At 48.7% G+C, this 16,864-nt stretch overlaps 1 protein-coding gene across 1 annotated transcript; it reads left to right on the forward strand.

Moving 5' to 3' along the window:
* Nucleotides 1–9,893: 9,893 nt before the first annotated feature.
* LOC120695322 (peroxidase P7-like) lies at nucleotides 9,894–12,291 on the forward strand. The gene is made up of 3 exons (XM_039978603.1): nucleotides 9,894–10,379; nucleotides 10,515–10,706; nucleotides 11,292–12,291. Exons 1-3 carry the CDS (start codon nucleotides 10,173–10,175, stop codon nucleotides 11,850–11,852), a joined length of 960 nt encoding a protein of 319 aa, XP_039834537.1. The 5' UTR covers nucleotides 9,894–10,172; the 3' UTR covers nucleotides 11,853–12,291.
* Nucleotides 12,292–16,864: the final 4,573 nt, after the last annotated feature.

The raw sequence follows: 16,864 nt of genomic DNA on the forward strand, positions 1-16,864 counted from the left end.
CGAACTCGTGGGGTGTGTCTCTTTCAACTCGATCTCTTGAGTTGGGTCTCTTTCAACCACTTCCTCGATTCCACTATTTTGATCATTTCCACCAATGGGGCAAGATCACGCCCGCACAGACTTGACACTGCTCACCACAACGTTAGGAGCTAGCCGGCGACGCCTAGCCGTCTAGGAGGCAATCCTCCAAGAGTAACAAATGCGAACTTTGAAAGCTTTGACAAATCTCGAGTGCTCAAGCTATAGTTGCTCATTTGCTGCTCAAATTGCAGCTCTCACAATGCTCATCAATCTCACACTTGCTCAATCTCTTAACCCAATCTAAAGGTATGCAATCTAGATGACTTAACTCACAAAAGAGTGTTGGGGGGAGCTAGTTGGTCAAAATAATGCTTCTAAGAGCTCAAGAAAGGTCAGAGCACCAGCAGCCCACACAAAAGGAGCTGAGGGGTATAAATACCCCACTTCTAAAAACTAGTCGTTGTAACTATCAGTACAGACCGATCAGACCGGTCTGTTCAAACTACTAGCCATTATACTCAGACCGGACACCTAGACCGGTCAAACTAGTCTGGGCCAGAAAAGCCCAAATCCTATATTAATTGCTCTACTTGGTCCACCAAGTCAACACTTGATCACCCAAGTAACACAAAGTTAGTTTTCAGGGGTTTTCACTCAGGATTTTCACTTGGAGTAACCTATGAGCACTTTTAACCATGTCAATCAATCAATCTCATCATCTTCTTGTACCAGGTCGCTGCCGCTCCATCAGCGCATACACGTTGTGGGCGATCCGTAGCCGGCAAAGGCTTCCTGCGCGAGATTCGCGGGCTGGTGTTGTTGGGCCGAAACGGAGTGTTCCAGGCCACCGGATCCAGCCTCTCTTTCGTCGAAGGGGGGAAAAATAAGCCCCATATCCAGCCTGCCTGCTGGTCCGTCAAAATTTCTACATAAGTTGTTTCAACTTTTATATTAAATCGTACTCTCTTCTGCCATAAAAAAAATCGTACTCTCTTCATTCTAACACAATGCAATCTTCTTTTAATAAAAAATAATCAAAGTTTGCTAGTTCCAATCAATTACTACTCCCTCTATCCCAAAAGTACATCTACTTTTAGATTTGTCCTAATTCGAACATGTCGATTTTTTTTCTGATACAACATACTCCTATTCAAGAATAATCCACTATAAGACAAAAAATATAGGGAGTAAAACAATTACATGCGTGGTCCTAAATTTATCCATGATTTTCTTATAAACCTATGTCTATTTAAATACTAGCCCGTAGACTGATGGATGCTTAACTTGCATCCATGCATTTTTTTTCACCACATTCTTCACTCAAAAATATCTCACCTGCGGTTCACCATATTTTGTCATCGGATTCTTCATTTGAAAACATTTCACTTCAACTTACTCATGTTTTTTTTCTCTCGAGAAAAAAAAACGGATACAATCTCCTGCGTGCTGAATCAAAAGATCTTTCTGACGATTGGCATTGGGAGGGCACTGGATTCCATTTCTCGTGACGCCATTAATGGCGACCGAGACGCCGGTCGATTATCCTCCGCCCTGGAGGCTGGATCGTGGAAACAGAGCAACTCCGGCTGTCTGTGTGTGCGACTTGTCCTCGAGGCAAAAGTCCTGACGGGACCAGCAGAGCCCAATCATTCGCGTTGGTTGCAGCTGAGAGCAGCCCTGAACTGAAGGAGCAAGTCCCCTGTAGGAGCAAGCAAGATTGCAAGAAGCGCAGGCCGCGCCAGGCCGGCCTCGGCCTGAATCTGCTCCGGCTCTCCGAGCATTGATTTGCAGCTGCCTTCCTTGACAATTCCCCCGCTGATGCAGCACATTGATGTGCCGCTTGGAGACTTGCTGCCGATTGCCGAAGCTGACTGTCAGTGAGCACTCTCGCTGGAGAGCCTCTGCTGCAGGGCATGCAGGTTTTCCCAGCCTTGCTAGCGGCAAGCAAGATGTACATGTGAGATGCGGAAATGCAACGAGGAGCTGTTTCAATGATTTCCCCTCCTTTCTTCTGGTGTCCCTTCCGAGCATGAATTGATAAATGTTCATATAAATTTCTTTCCCTCTTTTTATAGTTATTAGTTAACAAATAGCATGCCTTAACAAATATAATTTTGTGAATATCAGAACTCGCAAGGTCAGGTTTCCGTCCCGTCATTTAATTTGTCTGCTTGCTAGATATACACATACGTTACAAAAGAAAAGGATGGATAAAGCTGTTAGTATTGATCTCCGTCAGTTGGTCCAATGGTGAACTGAGTCCTTGATTCGCGTCCTGATCGGGGATGCCCAGCCCAACACGGTTGGTGGGCTCCCGTCGCGCAGCGCCATATAAAAGAGAAAGGTGGAGACAGCGGCACGTATGACGAGGTTCACCGCCGCCCAATTTCCCCACCGATTACTCTAGTCGCGATCCGATCTCCGCGAGGCGCTGAAGCGACGGGAAGCCCGCCGCCCCTGCACCACGCTGACACCGCCGACGAGACGACACCGCCACTTCTACACCGCCCGCCGCTACCCATGCACAGTCTCCATCAACGAACGTGATGGCGCCGGAGTCATGGGCGGCAATAAGAGTGACAAGGTCTGTCTCACAGTATAGAAAATCCCTTCGATCTACTCCTAGAGGTCTTAAAGAATTTAACAAAAGCACCTATATAATTTGCTTTTACTAAAAGTTGATAAAAGCTTATGCTTCGTCAAGGACCGGGAGAAATGATGGCTACAGGAGGGGTGAATGAGAGCATGAAAAAAATCTTATAGAAAAATGCATATGGGGGCATAAAAATTCTTCTTGAAAAACAAGGTATATGCATCTTAAAATGTGCTTGGCCTTCGATCATTACTACATCATCATAGCTCTTTCCAAATTAATGTAAGGATAACGAACAATGCTAAAAAATGTAAGGAGTATATAATAAGAAAGTCCAATCCATCTAATTTTTGTCAAATGTCATGCATGAACTTTGGCAACTTGTTTTATAGCAAATTAAGCACAAAGTGGATTATACCTTTGCCAAGGATTATACTTTGTAGCGAAAGGGCCTGTAGCCTAGTGATTATAAGAGCCTCGGTAGCACATGAGGTCCCGGGTTCGACTCTCCATAGGAGCGAATATTCTGGGATTTAACGGCGTTGTGCATTAAGTGGTAGGCAACGTTACCGTCGACAGTGAGACGCATGTGGTGACTTCGTCAATCTCGAGAATTTGCCGGCTCAGTCATCGAAGATGCTCATAGAGGTAGGATTTGTGTACGTGTGTTCATAGGAGTATGAGTGTGCGTGCGTTGTGAGTGTTTGAGTTGTACTTTATAATTAAAAAAAAGAATTATACTTTGTAGATCTTTAGTTAAATGAACGATCGAGGACGTCTTTCCTTGAGATTTGTGACTATCCTTCAGGCCAGGATCACTTTGATTTAATGTAAGCCACCACTAGACCTGCATGGTGCACATGCTATACATACAAAATTAGTAACTTGTTGTGCGTACTTACTTGAGATTTGCGGACAAGAAGGAAGATACTTCACCTAATGCGACAAAGGTCCCCTTTAGGCACATGGTAAAAGATTCCCCCACAACTAACCAAACCAAGGCCCTGTTTAGATCACGATCCGTAAATCCCGTAAACACAAAAAAATCACATCGAATGTTTCGACACATGCATAGAGTACTAAATGAAGTCTATTTACAAAACTTTTTGCATGGATGGGCTGTAAATCGCGAGACAAATCTAATGAGCAAGTTTTGTAAATAGACTTCATTTAGTACTTCAAATTAGCAATATTCGATCGTAAATTTTTTTTTGCAAAACATCTAAACATGGCCCAAAGCAGAAAGCATCCCCTTGCTAAGCTACCGCAATGAGACACAGGGACCTGCAACTAACCCCGGCCCAGCCACCTTCCCTCTGCATGCACACCATGGCCACTTGGCCAGACCATTCGCCATTGGGAATTCACTAACAACTAGCTAGAAAGTACTTCCTCCCAGCAAGACCTCTGCCGTGTCCTCGTTAATCTCGCCATCCTCAACTTGTGGGAACCTTGAGCAAATTAAGGTCTGGCCGGCCGTACTCTGGCCGGGAAGAAGCTTAGGCCTGTTTTGTTTAGTTCCCGCCCCATAAACTCTCTGTAAACGCAAAAAACGTCACATCAAATATTTCGACACATGCATGGAGTACTAAATGAAATCTATTTATAAAACTTTTTGCATGAATGAGTTGTAAATCGCGAGACAAATCTAATGAGCATACTTAATCCATGATCTGCAACAGTGATGCTACAGTAACCATCCATTAATTATTAATTAATCATGGATTAATTAGTATCATTAGATTCGTCTCGCGATTTACAACTCATCTATACAAAAAATTTTGTAAATAGACTTCATTTAGTACTTCAAATTAGTAAGATTCCATCGTAAATTTTTTTTACAAAACATCTAAACACGGTCTTATTGAAATTGAAATGTACACAGTGCAGGGCATGGTGCGGTCACAGATCGTCTGCTTCGTCGTCTTCACACGGCCTTATTGAAATGTACACAGTGCAGGGCATGGTCCGGTCACAGATCGTCTGCTTCGTCGTCTTCGCTCGGCCGGGCCACAAGGCTCCAAGCCACCCATGTGCCGTGCCGCGATGCGCTGCATCTGCATGCAGGGTCGTACGTTCCACTCCGCCACCAGCTAATACGAATCCAAGTTGATCGAGAAACGCAACTGCTCTCTGCAGCATCGGTCCTCATGCATGTTTATCCATGGCTATTTGCTGCAACATGCACGCACGCACGCATGCTCATCCATGGCGTCTGCTGCTTTTTTTTTTGGGAACCATGGCGTCTGCTGCTAGCTTCGTCAGGTCGGGAGCCATGCGTGTGTTGCGGCGAGAAGATAGAGGCCAGGAAACGTCAAACGGGCACCAGCAGCTAGCGTTTCACGCACGTACCGCACGCCGGGGTCTCTGTCAGGACCTCAGGGGGGCATGGTCGAGCCAGCGCACTCTGCCTTGGCCTCTTCTTTCTCTACCAAGACAGTTGCAGGAGACCTGTTACAGATCCACAGCAGGGTCATCATTTTGTGTTTGATTAGTCCTAGGGCTCCTAGCTATGGCCGCTGTACAGTGTACTGCCAACTGTCAATCTGTCACGATGTCACTATACTACAACACTAAATTAGAGTCGTCAGATACTAGTTGGTAAAAATCAGTTATCATGGATATTGTCGGTTGTTGCAAGTGCCATCCTAGTCAGAAATTCAAGATAACCAAGTGATGATCAGTCGATAAAAGTGACTTATTATATACACCGACAACAGTGTAATCACTATAAGTATTCAAGACAACTGTGGTATAGTGTATATATTTTCTTGTCAATTTGCTTCCAAATGGTGAATCACTCGATCAATGTATAGATGAACAATATTTACACTATATACCACAACACTAGATTAGTATCAGACGTGAGTCGCTAAAACTCGATCATTAGCGACACACAGTTGGTTGCTATAAGTTCTCAATGAACTGCCAGTCAGACGTCAGTCGGTATATGTATGTCTGCCGGTATTTCTCGCTCTAGCATCCAATAATCAGTCGGTATAGGGCTGTCCGTCGATATAAGGTTATAGCGATGCCACTTTCAACGACCAAAGACGTTAGTCGCTATAAGTATCTATAGCGACTGATGGTCAGACGCTGATTCAATCTTTGCCGAGCAAATTGTAGTCGGCATTTGGGGGGTTGTGGTGTTTAGCATATTACACTGGTATGGTGCTCCTTAATTAGATCATCTACCACATCATCGTGATTCTTTGTAACCATACATCCCCGCTGAACCGCTTGATTGTTATTGACAATGGCACGCGGATTAGATCGCTGGTGAGCACTTTCTCTTTTTGAAAGATACCACCTCCCGTATACTTATCTTTGTATCTTAGGTTGTGGTACATTTTTTTAATCATGCGAAATGTCAACTTTACTTGAATCGAGGTAGTACGTCTCTTTAGTGCCGATACGATAATAAGAGATAACTTACAACAATAATGATCTCTTTCCTTGTCTCTCGCACTTGGTTTCACTTTCACATGCATATATAGGAGTGCGAATATAGAGCTAGAAGATAGATCTTGAGCTGAGATCATGTCTTCTCGCTCTCCTTCATGTTACCAATTGTGCTCCGGCGTTGGGCATATAGCCCATTGTTGTACTCTTGCTCTAATCTTAGTTGCAGCAGCCGTTGGCTAGCTTCAAATTGCCACAATGACCTTCAACTTGTCCCAATTAGCCTCGGAAAAGCAGGGATAGTGGAGCTTAAAAGGAGGTCAAGCATGAGATGCGCTTCATGATTAACGACCCAGCTAGTCTAATCGCAGCCTGATTATTCACAGCAACAGCTCACATGGCCATGGGGGAGAGGATGATAGCGATAGCGCCAGCCCAATCCCAACCAGCGGCTGCAAAAGCAAAACCCCCCATCGATATCCTCTCTCTCCAAGCCAATCATTCGCCGTTGGATGCGGGGGGTACGTACGGCATCCTCCCGCTGGACGCCGGTCTGCAGGTCAGCACTGGCCGCTTGATGGATTGGCGCCAGTCAGGTCAGGTCAGCCCCTCCAAAAGTGTGTGTTTGGGGGTAGGGCAGGGCACAGGGGTAGGCCACACACACACCCTGTGCCTACCTAACTAGTATACTCAGGCTGTGTTTAGTTCCAAAATTTCTCTCTTTAAATTTCACTATTCACCTATCACATCAAATTTTTTGCCTTATGCATGGAGCATTAAATGTAAGTAAATAAAAAAACTAATTGTATAGTTTTGATGTACACGACAAGACGAATCTTTTGAGCCTAGTTAGGTCATGATAGGACAACAATTACCACAAACAAACGAAAAATACTACAATGTGCTACAGTGTCCGATATGACTCTTTTTACCACTATTTTACGGATCTAAACACAGCCTCAATTGAAAAGAAAACTAAGAACATTTCAGAAAGAAAGTAAGAAAGAAAGAAAGAAAAAGAGAACTAGGAATGTAGTGGTTGTACATATGCCTTTTGCAAGGGGGGGGGGGATATTCTCACTTAGCTAGTGGTTGGATATTATTGGAATAAACAGAGAGTTATGTACTTTTAATTTAAATGTGGTTGAGTACTTAGGCCAGCTAACATTTGCTGTTTTTCTGTGTGGAAATGTTTTGGCACCTTTTGGATTTATTCACAATATATTTATATAGTAACGAAACTTTTGAGTCCACATTGCATTGAACTGAGGGTGAGAAACTTCCACTTGGGTTTCAGATTTTTGACGTGTTAGCTAGCACATTCAGATTTTCAGAAGGAGATACAAATAAAATTTTGCAATTAGGAATTGAAACTTCCCACTCGGGTTGAACTCATTGTTGCTACATCCACAGAGGTGGCGGTCCTTCTCTCTCCTGAGTTATTAACAGCGTGTGAGCACAACATTGCATTGACCTCTCAATCTACTGAATGCTTGCTCGATCATGAGCGATTTCAGAAGTTCTACATGATGTGCATGCCATACTGAGGCGAAAGCTAGCATTCTCATGAGGGACAAAAATAGGCCGGTTACTCATCTGAAACATCGACCTATTTTTTGCTCGCGTTCTCTGTGTCTCTTTCCTCTCGCACAAGGGAACCACGCACATCGTCGATCTTTCCAGCAAAGGAGAGAGGAGCACACCAACCACCTACGACTGTAGAGGGCCCAGGGACTCCAGAACCCTGCGATTATATGCCTAGTTTTATCTGCTCCTGCCGTGGATGCAGTGCAGCTAGCGCATCGGCTCCAGTTCAGCATTGCCGATAGATGCAGACTCGATCGTACGTCCCACGCAGCCATGATTGGCAATTCGAATGATTGTGATTTTTAGATGCTAGTTACCAGCAGCAGCCAACTCGAGGTGTCGCCGACTTTAGAGTTTTGGTCGATCCGGCCGGATGATTAAAGCTCCTTCTCCTTTGGTTTACATGATGATACTACGTTCTTTGATATATATGAGTACGTTCTGTTCATTGTTTTTTCTACACCCACGCACCCAATCGACAATGCCGTGCTACTGAATCTCGACGAGCAGGCAGAAATCATTGGAATTTGATTTGGCAGGGAAATTATTGTTTTTTGCATGGATGTATGTTTTCTCCTTTGTGTTTATCCCCCGACAACCGTCGGTCCAGAATATTTGGCTACTGATAAGCGTGCACGTGAACTTTGTCCACTTGCAGCTGCATGTTTTAGGGACAAATTATTAGCTTGGCAGAGTAAAACAGGATCACTGCCTCTCTTTATCTTGCTTTGCTGAATGCCAATAACGTGAATCACAAGCCAGATGAACTCCTAATTAAGTGAGAACACCCACAATAAAGGCATCAGTTGTTTAATAATTTTTTTCCTGTAGGAAACAGCACAATATTTTCAACAAAAGACGATGTTCCAAGTAGCCTAAAGTAACCTCTAAGTTTGCATCTAAAATACCCACATCTAACATTACGAACAACAGGACCTCCTAAATCTACATCTAAATTATCCACCCCCATCATTATAAAAAAACCTAAAATATCCAACCAACCCTAAATTTTCGCATTTAGGTTACTCACAGAAGAAGTAATCCTATGTATGCTTTTCAATTATCCTATATTAATATATGATTTTTTCCAAGATGACAAATAAATAAAATGTTTCCAATTTTATTTCACGTTCAAGGGATGAATCCAAGTTGTCGGACTGCTAACCCAGTGGTCATAAAAGCGGCAGATTATTTCACTCATGAAATGGGTCCGCGAACTAAGCGTAGCTCAGCTGGTAGAGTTTATTGTGGAAACTTGCCCACTAGAGTTTGAGTCCTTGACTCGGCACTAGTGCTTGTATTTTTCTGAATTTATTCTTGGATTTAACCGGCGGTATTCTTTCAGTGGTAGGCGACGTGCCCGTCGATAGCGAGGCGCCAGTAGTGACTTCATGAATCTCGAGAATCTGCCCGCTCATAGTGGTAAGTGTACGTGTCGTCTGCGTTTTGCAAAAAAAAATGAATAGGTGGTCCCGGCCCAAAGAAGAAAAAAAAGGAAACAGGGGGGCATCAAAAGATTCGAGATGATCTTAAGACAATAAAATTAAGCTTAATTTCGATACTGCGCCTACTATGAGTTACAATTTACAGTTAGTTTATTATCCTGTTCCAATCGCATTTGTTCTTTTCATACCTTTACCGCTGTCATTATTTGGTTTGCCCTACGCTGTTCGTCATCCACCGTACCCCTTCCTCTCGACGCCGTATCTGTACACTCTTCACACCCTAGCACCGCATCTTGACAAAACAAGTGGTCTATACTACGAGCTATCACGGCGCAACACACGCGTGCGCATACGCCCAAGCTACGCGTACGCACGTTCCTACGCGGCTCTTGTACGCCATCGGTATGGCGCGAGACGATGCTTGGCATTCGCTGGCCGATGGCGACACGTCCCCGGCCCGGCCGGGACCGGGTCCCAAAAGGTCATCGACGACAGTCGGGCACACGCCCACAGGGGCCGGGGCCGGGCGACGCAGCAATGCCCACTTCCGCCCTGCTATGCCTGCTAGGTGTGTCCCCCAGGCCCCAGCTCGTCCGGTACGCCGGCCGTCGTCGCCGGCCGCCCGTCATCATCCGCGTTACCGAACGCCGCCGTAAACACACGCCGCTGCCGGCACATGAACGCATCCATACTTTGCTAGCTTGTACTAGGCAAGGCAAGGCAGTTAGTGACTCGAATCAGCTTGCACTTGCAGCAGGAGGATCGACCGATCGATAGGGTCGTCGTCGGTCCAGCTAGCGGTCCAAGTGTTTAATAACTGATGAGCAAATTGATCCGTGCGGGGCGCCACTCGGTCACGGGCGGGAGAAACTCGGTGGCTCATGTCTGCTCTGTTCCGTGCCAACACCCCACGGGTACGTGTAACCACCGCGCGCGCGGCCACTGGCCTGGCCACTATATAGCTCAGGGGGCGCCGTGCTGGCTCGGCACCAGCTCGGAATTGAAGCGGCAGCGTACTGGCTGTAGCTAGCAGCTAGTAGCCCTACTACCTCGATCGACCGATCGATAGATTGATCGATCTCGTTCCTTCCCCCGAGTCGAGGAAGCAGAGGCGGCGGCTATCCATGGCGGCGTTGAGGCGGGCGGCGGCCGTGGCGTGCGTGCTGGCGCTGGCGCTCGGCGCGGCGGCGCAGCTGACGCCGACGTTCTACGACGGGAGCTGCCCGAGGCTGCAGTCCATCGTGCGCGCCGGGATGGCCGCCGCCGTGCAGCAGGAGCCGCGGATGGGGGCCTCCATCCTCCGCCTCTTCTTCCACGACTGCTTCGTCCAGGTCCGTATCACGTCGCCGTCGCCCAGCTGCATGCCCACTCAATTCGCGCGGTTGCAGCTGCCGGCGTGATCTGAATGCGACGCTGACGCCTGCCGCCGCGGCGCGTGCGTGCGTTTCCCTTTTGCTTGCTTGCAGGGGTGCGACGCGTCGGTGCTGCTGGACGACTCGGCGACGCTGACGGGGGAGAAAAACGCCGGGCCTAACGCCAACTCCCTCCGCGGCTACGAGGTCATCGACGCCATCAAGTCCCAGGTCGAGGCCGCCTGCCCCGGCGTCGTCTCCTGCGCCGACATCCTCGCCCTCGCCGCCCGCGACGGCGTCAACCTGGTCGGTGAACTTACTAGTACTCGTACACTGGAGTAGAAAGCAGTAGTAGTAGCACTAGTCTAGTACAGGTACAGCACCACCTGCCGACACCCGTACCACCTGCTGCCACCAATCACCATGCATGCTTGTCGACCGGTAAAACATGCATTGAGCTCGATCATCTTGCATTGCTCACTTCACTTTACTTCACTTCACCGTGCACGCACTCGACATGGACTCGATCGGTCGGTCCCCTCAAACATGCTCGATCCGGGCGGCATGGGGGGCCAGCCAGAGCCAGCCTTCTTCACCAACCGCTCGGGCCGGTTTGTCGCCGAACGCCCGCTGAGCATGTGCCCACTGTTCCTAGTAGCTGTTCCGTGGCACAGTACCAAGCAAGTTGCAGTCCATGACATGGCACTCGAGATTTCTCCAAGCATGCATCAGATCAAATACTCCAATGCCTGCCTGCAACCTCATGCGAATAATAAAACAAAAAAAAATTTGCGCAGTCGTTCATGCACAATTTGATCATCAGTTCACGTTTGGAATTTGAATTTGGTTCCATTCCATGTGCTTACCAACCAATGCAATGCACGCATGCAGCTGAGCGGCCCGACGTGGGCGGTGCCGCTGGGGCGGCGCGACACGCGCACGGCGAGCCAGGCGGCGGCGAACAGCAACCTGCCCTCCCCGTCCTCGAGCGCGGCGGCGCTGGTGTCGGCGTTCGCGTCCAAGGGCCTGGACGCGCGCGACCTGGTGGCGCTCTCGGGCGCGCACACCGTGGGGTCGGCGCGGTGCGCGAGCTTCCGGTCGCGCGTGTACAACGACACCAACATCAGCGCCGGGTTCGCGGCGAAGCGGCGGCAGATCTGCCCGCCGCAGGGCGGCGGCGCCGCCGACGGCAACCTGGCGCCGCTGGACGCGCTGAGCCCCGTGCGCTTCGACAACGGCTACTTCCGCAACGTCGTGGCCCAGTTCGGCCTGCTCCACTCCGACCAGGAGCTCTTCGGCGGCGGCCAGGTGGACGGCGTCACGGCGCAGTACGCGCGCAACGGCGCCGCCTTCGCGCGGGACTTCGCCGCGGCCATGGTCAAGATGGGGAACATCAGCCCGCTCACGGGGTCCAGCGGCGAGGTCCGCGCCAACTGCCGGAAGCCCAACTGAGGATGGGGGTCGCCGACATGGCCAGCTAAGAGGAGTGCGTGGGGGAAAGTGTGGAGTGCGTTGGAAGGGAGCGGCGGCGGCTGATGGTCGGAGACGGTGATGATTGAGGTGGGATTTGGTGGGTGGAGCGGCGCTGTCGGGGGGGGGGGGGGGGGGGGGGGGGGGGGACGAGTCACGAAAGGTGTGGGTGGGGCCCAGCGTGCCGTGACACATCGAACGCGCGCTGCATGCATGCATGGCCTGGCCACTGCGGCTGCTTTTGGTTTGGTTGCATTCTTTCCTTGTACCATATACACGGTGGCGACGACGGTCCGGTCCGAGCTTGTAAGTTTGTACGTACGTGGTCGATTCATGATTATTTTTCAGGGAGGCGACACGAATAAGAACGTGTATGAAAAATGAGCTTTCTTTTCCAAACAAATTACAAAAAAAATTTGTAGATGATGCGTGTGAGATATTTTAGGGGTGCAAATAAATAAGTGATCTTTAGGTGCATCTACCTAAGGATCACTAATTTGCACCCTTGTGTGGCCATCATCTGCATGCCACGCCTTTCCATTCCATCATGACCGAGCTTGTCGATCGCAAGAGAAACAGAGGGAGGCATGACAATCTGGTTTATCATTACAAGAGCTGCTTGTCACTATTACAAAAAAAATTTACCGAGACAGACAAAAAGTATTAACCGAGGCGGTTTTTGCAACCGCCTCGGAGCTATCGCCACGATTAATTGTGACATTAACCGAGGTCGTTAATCAAACAAAAAAAAGAAAAGCCCGTCGAGCCCTTCTGAGCTGCTATGTGCGCCATCGGCCGCCGGTCACTGCTGCCGCCCGCCGCATCCGCTCGTACTCACCGAGTCCGAGGGCCAGTGCAGGGGCAGCCCGCTGCGCTGGCCGCCGTGCCAGGGCAGCTCGCCGCACAGGGGCCGCCCGCCGTGCCATCTGCTCCCGCTCGGTGCAGCCTTCGCCGCGCGGTGCCCCCGCTCAGGGCTGCCGCAGCCATGCCGCGCCCCCGCTTGGGGTTGCCGCCACCGGGCAGCGCCGCCATGCCGCGAACCCACTCTGGGCTGCCTCCGCCGCGCCGTGAACCGGCTCGGGGCCACCGCCACCGCAGGTGGGGAAGGGGCCGCCGGATCTGCGAGGGAGAGGGTGAGGAGCACTGGAGGGAGAGAGGGAAGGGACAGAGGCCGCCGCCGTGCGGGGCGGAGTGGAGGGTCGCTGTCGTGAGAGAGAGAGAGACTGCGGCTGGGAGAGGGAGGGAGTGAGGGGGAGTTAGGGTTTTGCTTTCTTGTATACCCCTTCTCAATAATTGGGCTCATATGGGCCTTGTCTGGGCTTGGTCCATTAACCGAGGTGGACCGTTATAAGGTGACCGCCTGTCCATTAACCGAGGTGGACCGTTATAAGGTGACCGCCTATGAAAATATTAACCGAGGCGGTTATTTTAATGGTGACCGTCTGTTGTCGGACGAAACCCACCGGCGAGCAGCGACAGGCAACACGAAGAGCCGGGAGGTCGCCGGGGCGCTGGCAGGCACTGCTCCCTCGTCGACGTCCCGCAATTCCGTCACGCACCCGGAGATTCCGGAGAATGTCGGGCGTGCCACCTGACCTATACCCGATCAGGAAGGTGCGAACGTGCTTGCAACGATTTGCCAGCATACACAAACACGTGGAAACATAAGTCCGAGCCGTGGTCGGCTCCCTGGGACGACTCTTGCATCGGCTTTAAAGAGCCGATCGAGTCCCAGTGTCAGATTGGATCTGCATCTATCCGGATATTGATAAATAAAGCAAGTAAGTGTAAAGCTGCTTCAATTAAATCTAATTAATCTAATCCACGACGGTAAAAGCTTCACTGCTAGATCGGAACATCCTACACGTGATTGGGCCTAATGAACGTAATAAATAACTAAACCATAACAAAAAACAGAGGCTTAAGAACTAGCAAGAGCCGATTCCCGGATCAATTCCCTGTTAAGACTAAGGCAAAGCATCTAACACGACACCGGATCATCCAATCCGTTTGCAAGGCCTAACCTAGCAGATATCACGCCAACTCTTATATACAAGAGCAAACTGTAACAGATTGGATCTACTAGACGGAAAAGACGCAGGGTGTTGTCTCCGTGCAACTAATTCTACACAACAAGAACTAGCATAGGATTGAAACGTGACTGCACGAAAAACAATATGATATTCGTAGATGATAAGCAACGAAGCACAATAGATCTACTAAAAGCCATGCTACGAACATCAGGATAACTAGCATTACTCACCATAAAAAACGCTTCAGTACGAGCAATACCATGGTAAAAGCAAGAACAACGCTGCCCTAATCGCAAGAAGCGATCAGGGCAGCATGACGCTTATTTGGATGAAACCCTAGAATTAGGGGTGGCGATGCGCCGAGAGTTGTTGTTTGCGAGACGTGATGACGTTCTTCTTTTTCATGAATAACATAGGGTATATATTTATAGTCCGGAGACTTGAGAAACAATCTAAACTAATATGTCCATATCGGACTCTATCTCTAACTCAACCTGAACTAAATCTAAGGATACATGGCCCAAATGCTCACACAGGAGCCAATTCGTAAGCCTTCTTCAATCTCTTCATTAAGCCCAACTCACTCGCGGCCCATTAATTAACCCTGTTAATTTATGGCGATAACACATGCCCCCTGGTTTTGGAATGATAATTCCAAAACCATTTCGTCGCTCCATCTTCCCGTTAATGCTCATTAAAACACACTGCAACCACCAAGGAAGACGCAACGTCTCTGCAACTGGCTCCTCGTAGAATGTGAAACTGCCGATCCGTCTTCCAACCTTTTACTATTTAACCTCACCCGAATCGGCTCTTCTTCACAGCAAACTCATCTTTCTCCAAAGCCAAGTAGCACAGAAAAACCCCAATCCTCCAGTAGCCAGTAGCCATGGCGATCTCCTCCTCTTCCGGCTCCAACTCCTTCTGAGATTCTTCCTCCTCTTCTCCTTCTTCTTCTTCCCTCTCCGCTTCTTCCATCGACTCCATCCCGAAGAGCCGAGAACCGACTCCTGAGTGGGATCCGACAGCAGCGTACGAGGCGCTGGCTCCTCTGCACTGGGATGCAGAGGAGTTCGACTTCAGGACCGTCTCCGAAGAGGACGAGCCCGAGACCGAGGGGGAAGACCTCCAACTCCTGTTCCAAGAGGAGTTGGAGAGCGACGAAGAAGACTCCTCCTCGGAGGGAGCCGATTCTTCCTCGGAAGAGGAAATCGGCTCCTCTTCCAGCGACGAACCGATGGACGGAAAGCCCTTCCGGTTCCTCGGGTCCTCCGAAGAGGACAGCGAGGAAGAGAGTAGCGGCGGCAGCGGTCGGAGCAGCGACTTCGGGTCTGAGGGTGGCAGCAGCGCCTTCGGCAGCGACGACGACGACGACAGTGACGACGACGGAGATGCGCCGGCCCGGAGTCCCAAATTCCGTAGGTACTAGGTACCTACGAGCAATAGGAGTAGTACTGTAGGAGTAGGATTGTAAAGCCGAAGGATTATTCCTTTGTCAAATCGGCTTTCCTCTGTGAAAAAACCTTTCCTTTTAATGAAGTCAATTTCCTTCAATTACTGTGTATTTGATTTGTTTTCCAAAAAAGCCGATGGCAACGCATCAGGCTTCTATAAATATCCAAGAGCCAACGAAATTCAAACTAGAAGCAATCCACACAAGAGTAGAGTATCACTTCCACCTTGAACCGAACTCGAAACAAACTCTCAAATCCGAGCGTAATTCGAATATCCAGCTCTACAAATTCGAGCAAGAACTTCTCCAAGCATCCGGAATTCGAATCAGAACCCACAGCAACCAAAATCTAATTCAATAGATCTAAACCATGGCAGACTCTGTAGCTCAGACAACAAATTCTTCAATCGATGATGCGGCAATCTGCGGCCTGAAGGTAACATCCAGCCCAATCCTCTTAACTTTCTTCAGCTTATTAAGCCTCTGAACAAATTAAACTCTGAAATATGACACCATATGCAAATTTCTGAATCTCCGAACTTCAGGTGTCAGACATCCTTCTGCCACATCCTTTCAATCCAAAATCTTTTTGTCTTGGCCCACGAGCTTACGAAAATCCCATAGATTTAATCTCTTGTGAAGCAAATAGGATTCCTTTCGTGACTCAAAACATTGATTTGAACCTCTGGGCTGACTGCTTAAGAGCCTGGCCTAACCCTCCTGAGAGCTGGATTACATGGTACAATAGAGTAGCAAAAGTTTATATGCCCTTGTGGCAGGAATTGAACATAGCCGATGCACTTAGCTTATCATTATCACCCCTTGACAAAGATGAAGACCTTCTGAAAACCATCGGCTATTTTTGGTCTGATGCTCTGAAATGTTTCCTCTTTGGCCACAGTCCCATGACCCCTACTCTGCTAGATGTCACCATGATCATTGGCCTAGACATTGGATCTCCTAATCCAGCTGCCCACAAAATGACAGAAGTCCCCTTTAAACTTTCATCCAAGGAAAATTGCACAAATTGGGGCACTTACATAAACCAGCACATGAAAACAAGAGGTCCAGTGACTGAAAAGGAACACACAGCCTTTTTAAATCTTTGGTTAGAACATTTCATCTTCTGTGGCCCTTCTTTAGCTCCAACTAAGAATTACCTTCCTTTGGCCTACCACCTGGCCCATGGCAATCACACCGGCCTAGGCAAGCTTTTTCTTGGAGAAACATACAGATATCTCCATTTGATGACATCTAACTTGCTTAACCAAAAGAAACTGAGAATTGGAGGCCCATGGTGGTTTATTCAGTTGTGGGCATAACTGTACTTTCAGCACCAGATCCCAAACTTCCAAAGCCTGACCAAGAATTCCTTTCCTGATGAGAGTGGCAAACCAATTAGATGTACTAGCTATGGCCAAGCCTTATTCAGCCTCCCCGGTAGCAAACTGAATCCAATAGATGCAGCAAACTGGTTCAGAGTTTTCTACAAAGGCTTAGAGAATCCC

Source organism: Panicum virgatum, chromosome 1K (assembly GCF_016808335.1).
Source record: "Panicum virgatum strain AP13 chromosome 1K, P.virgatum_v5, whole genome shotgun sequence".
Lineage (NCBI taxonomy): Eukaryota > Viridiplantae > Streptophyta > Magnoliopsida > Poales > Poaceae > Panicum > Panicum virgatum.

Bases quoted from the DNA above. Each gene is read 5' to 3' on its own strand.
- LOC120695322 (XM_039978603.1), top strand. From the start codon at position 10,173: ATGGCGGCGTTGAGGCGGGCGGCGGCCGTGGCGTGCGTGCTGGCGCTG. The intron at 10,380-10,514 runs GTCCGTATCACG...GCTTGCTTGCAG, and splicing joins TCCACGACTGCTTCGTCCAG to GGGTGCGACGCGTCGGTGCT. The intron at 10,707-11,291 runs GTCGGTGAACTT...GCACGCATGCAG, and splicing joins CCCGCGACGGCGTCAACCTG to CTGAGCGGCCCGACGTGGGC.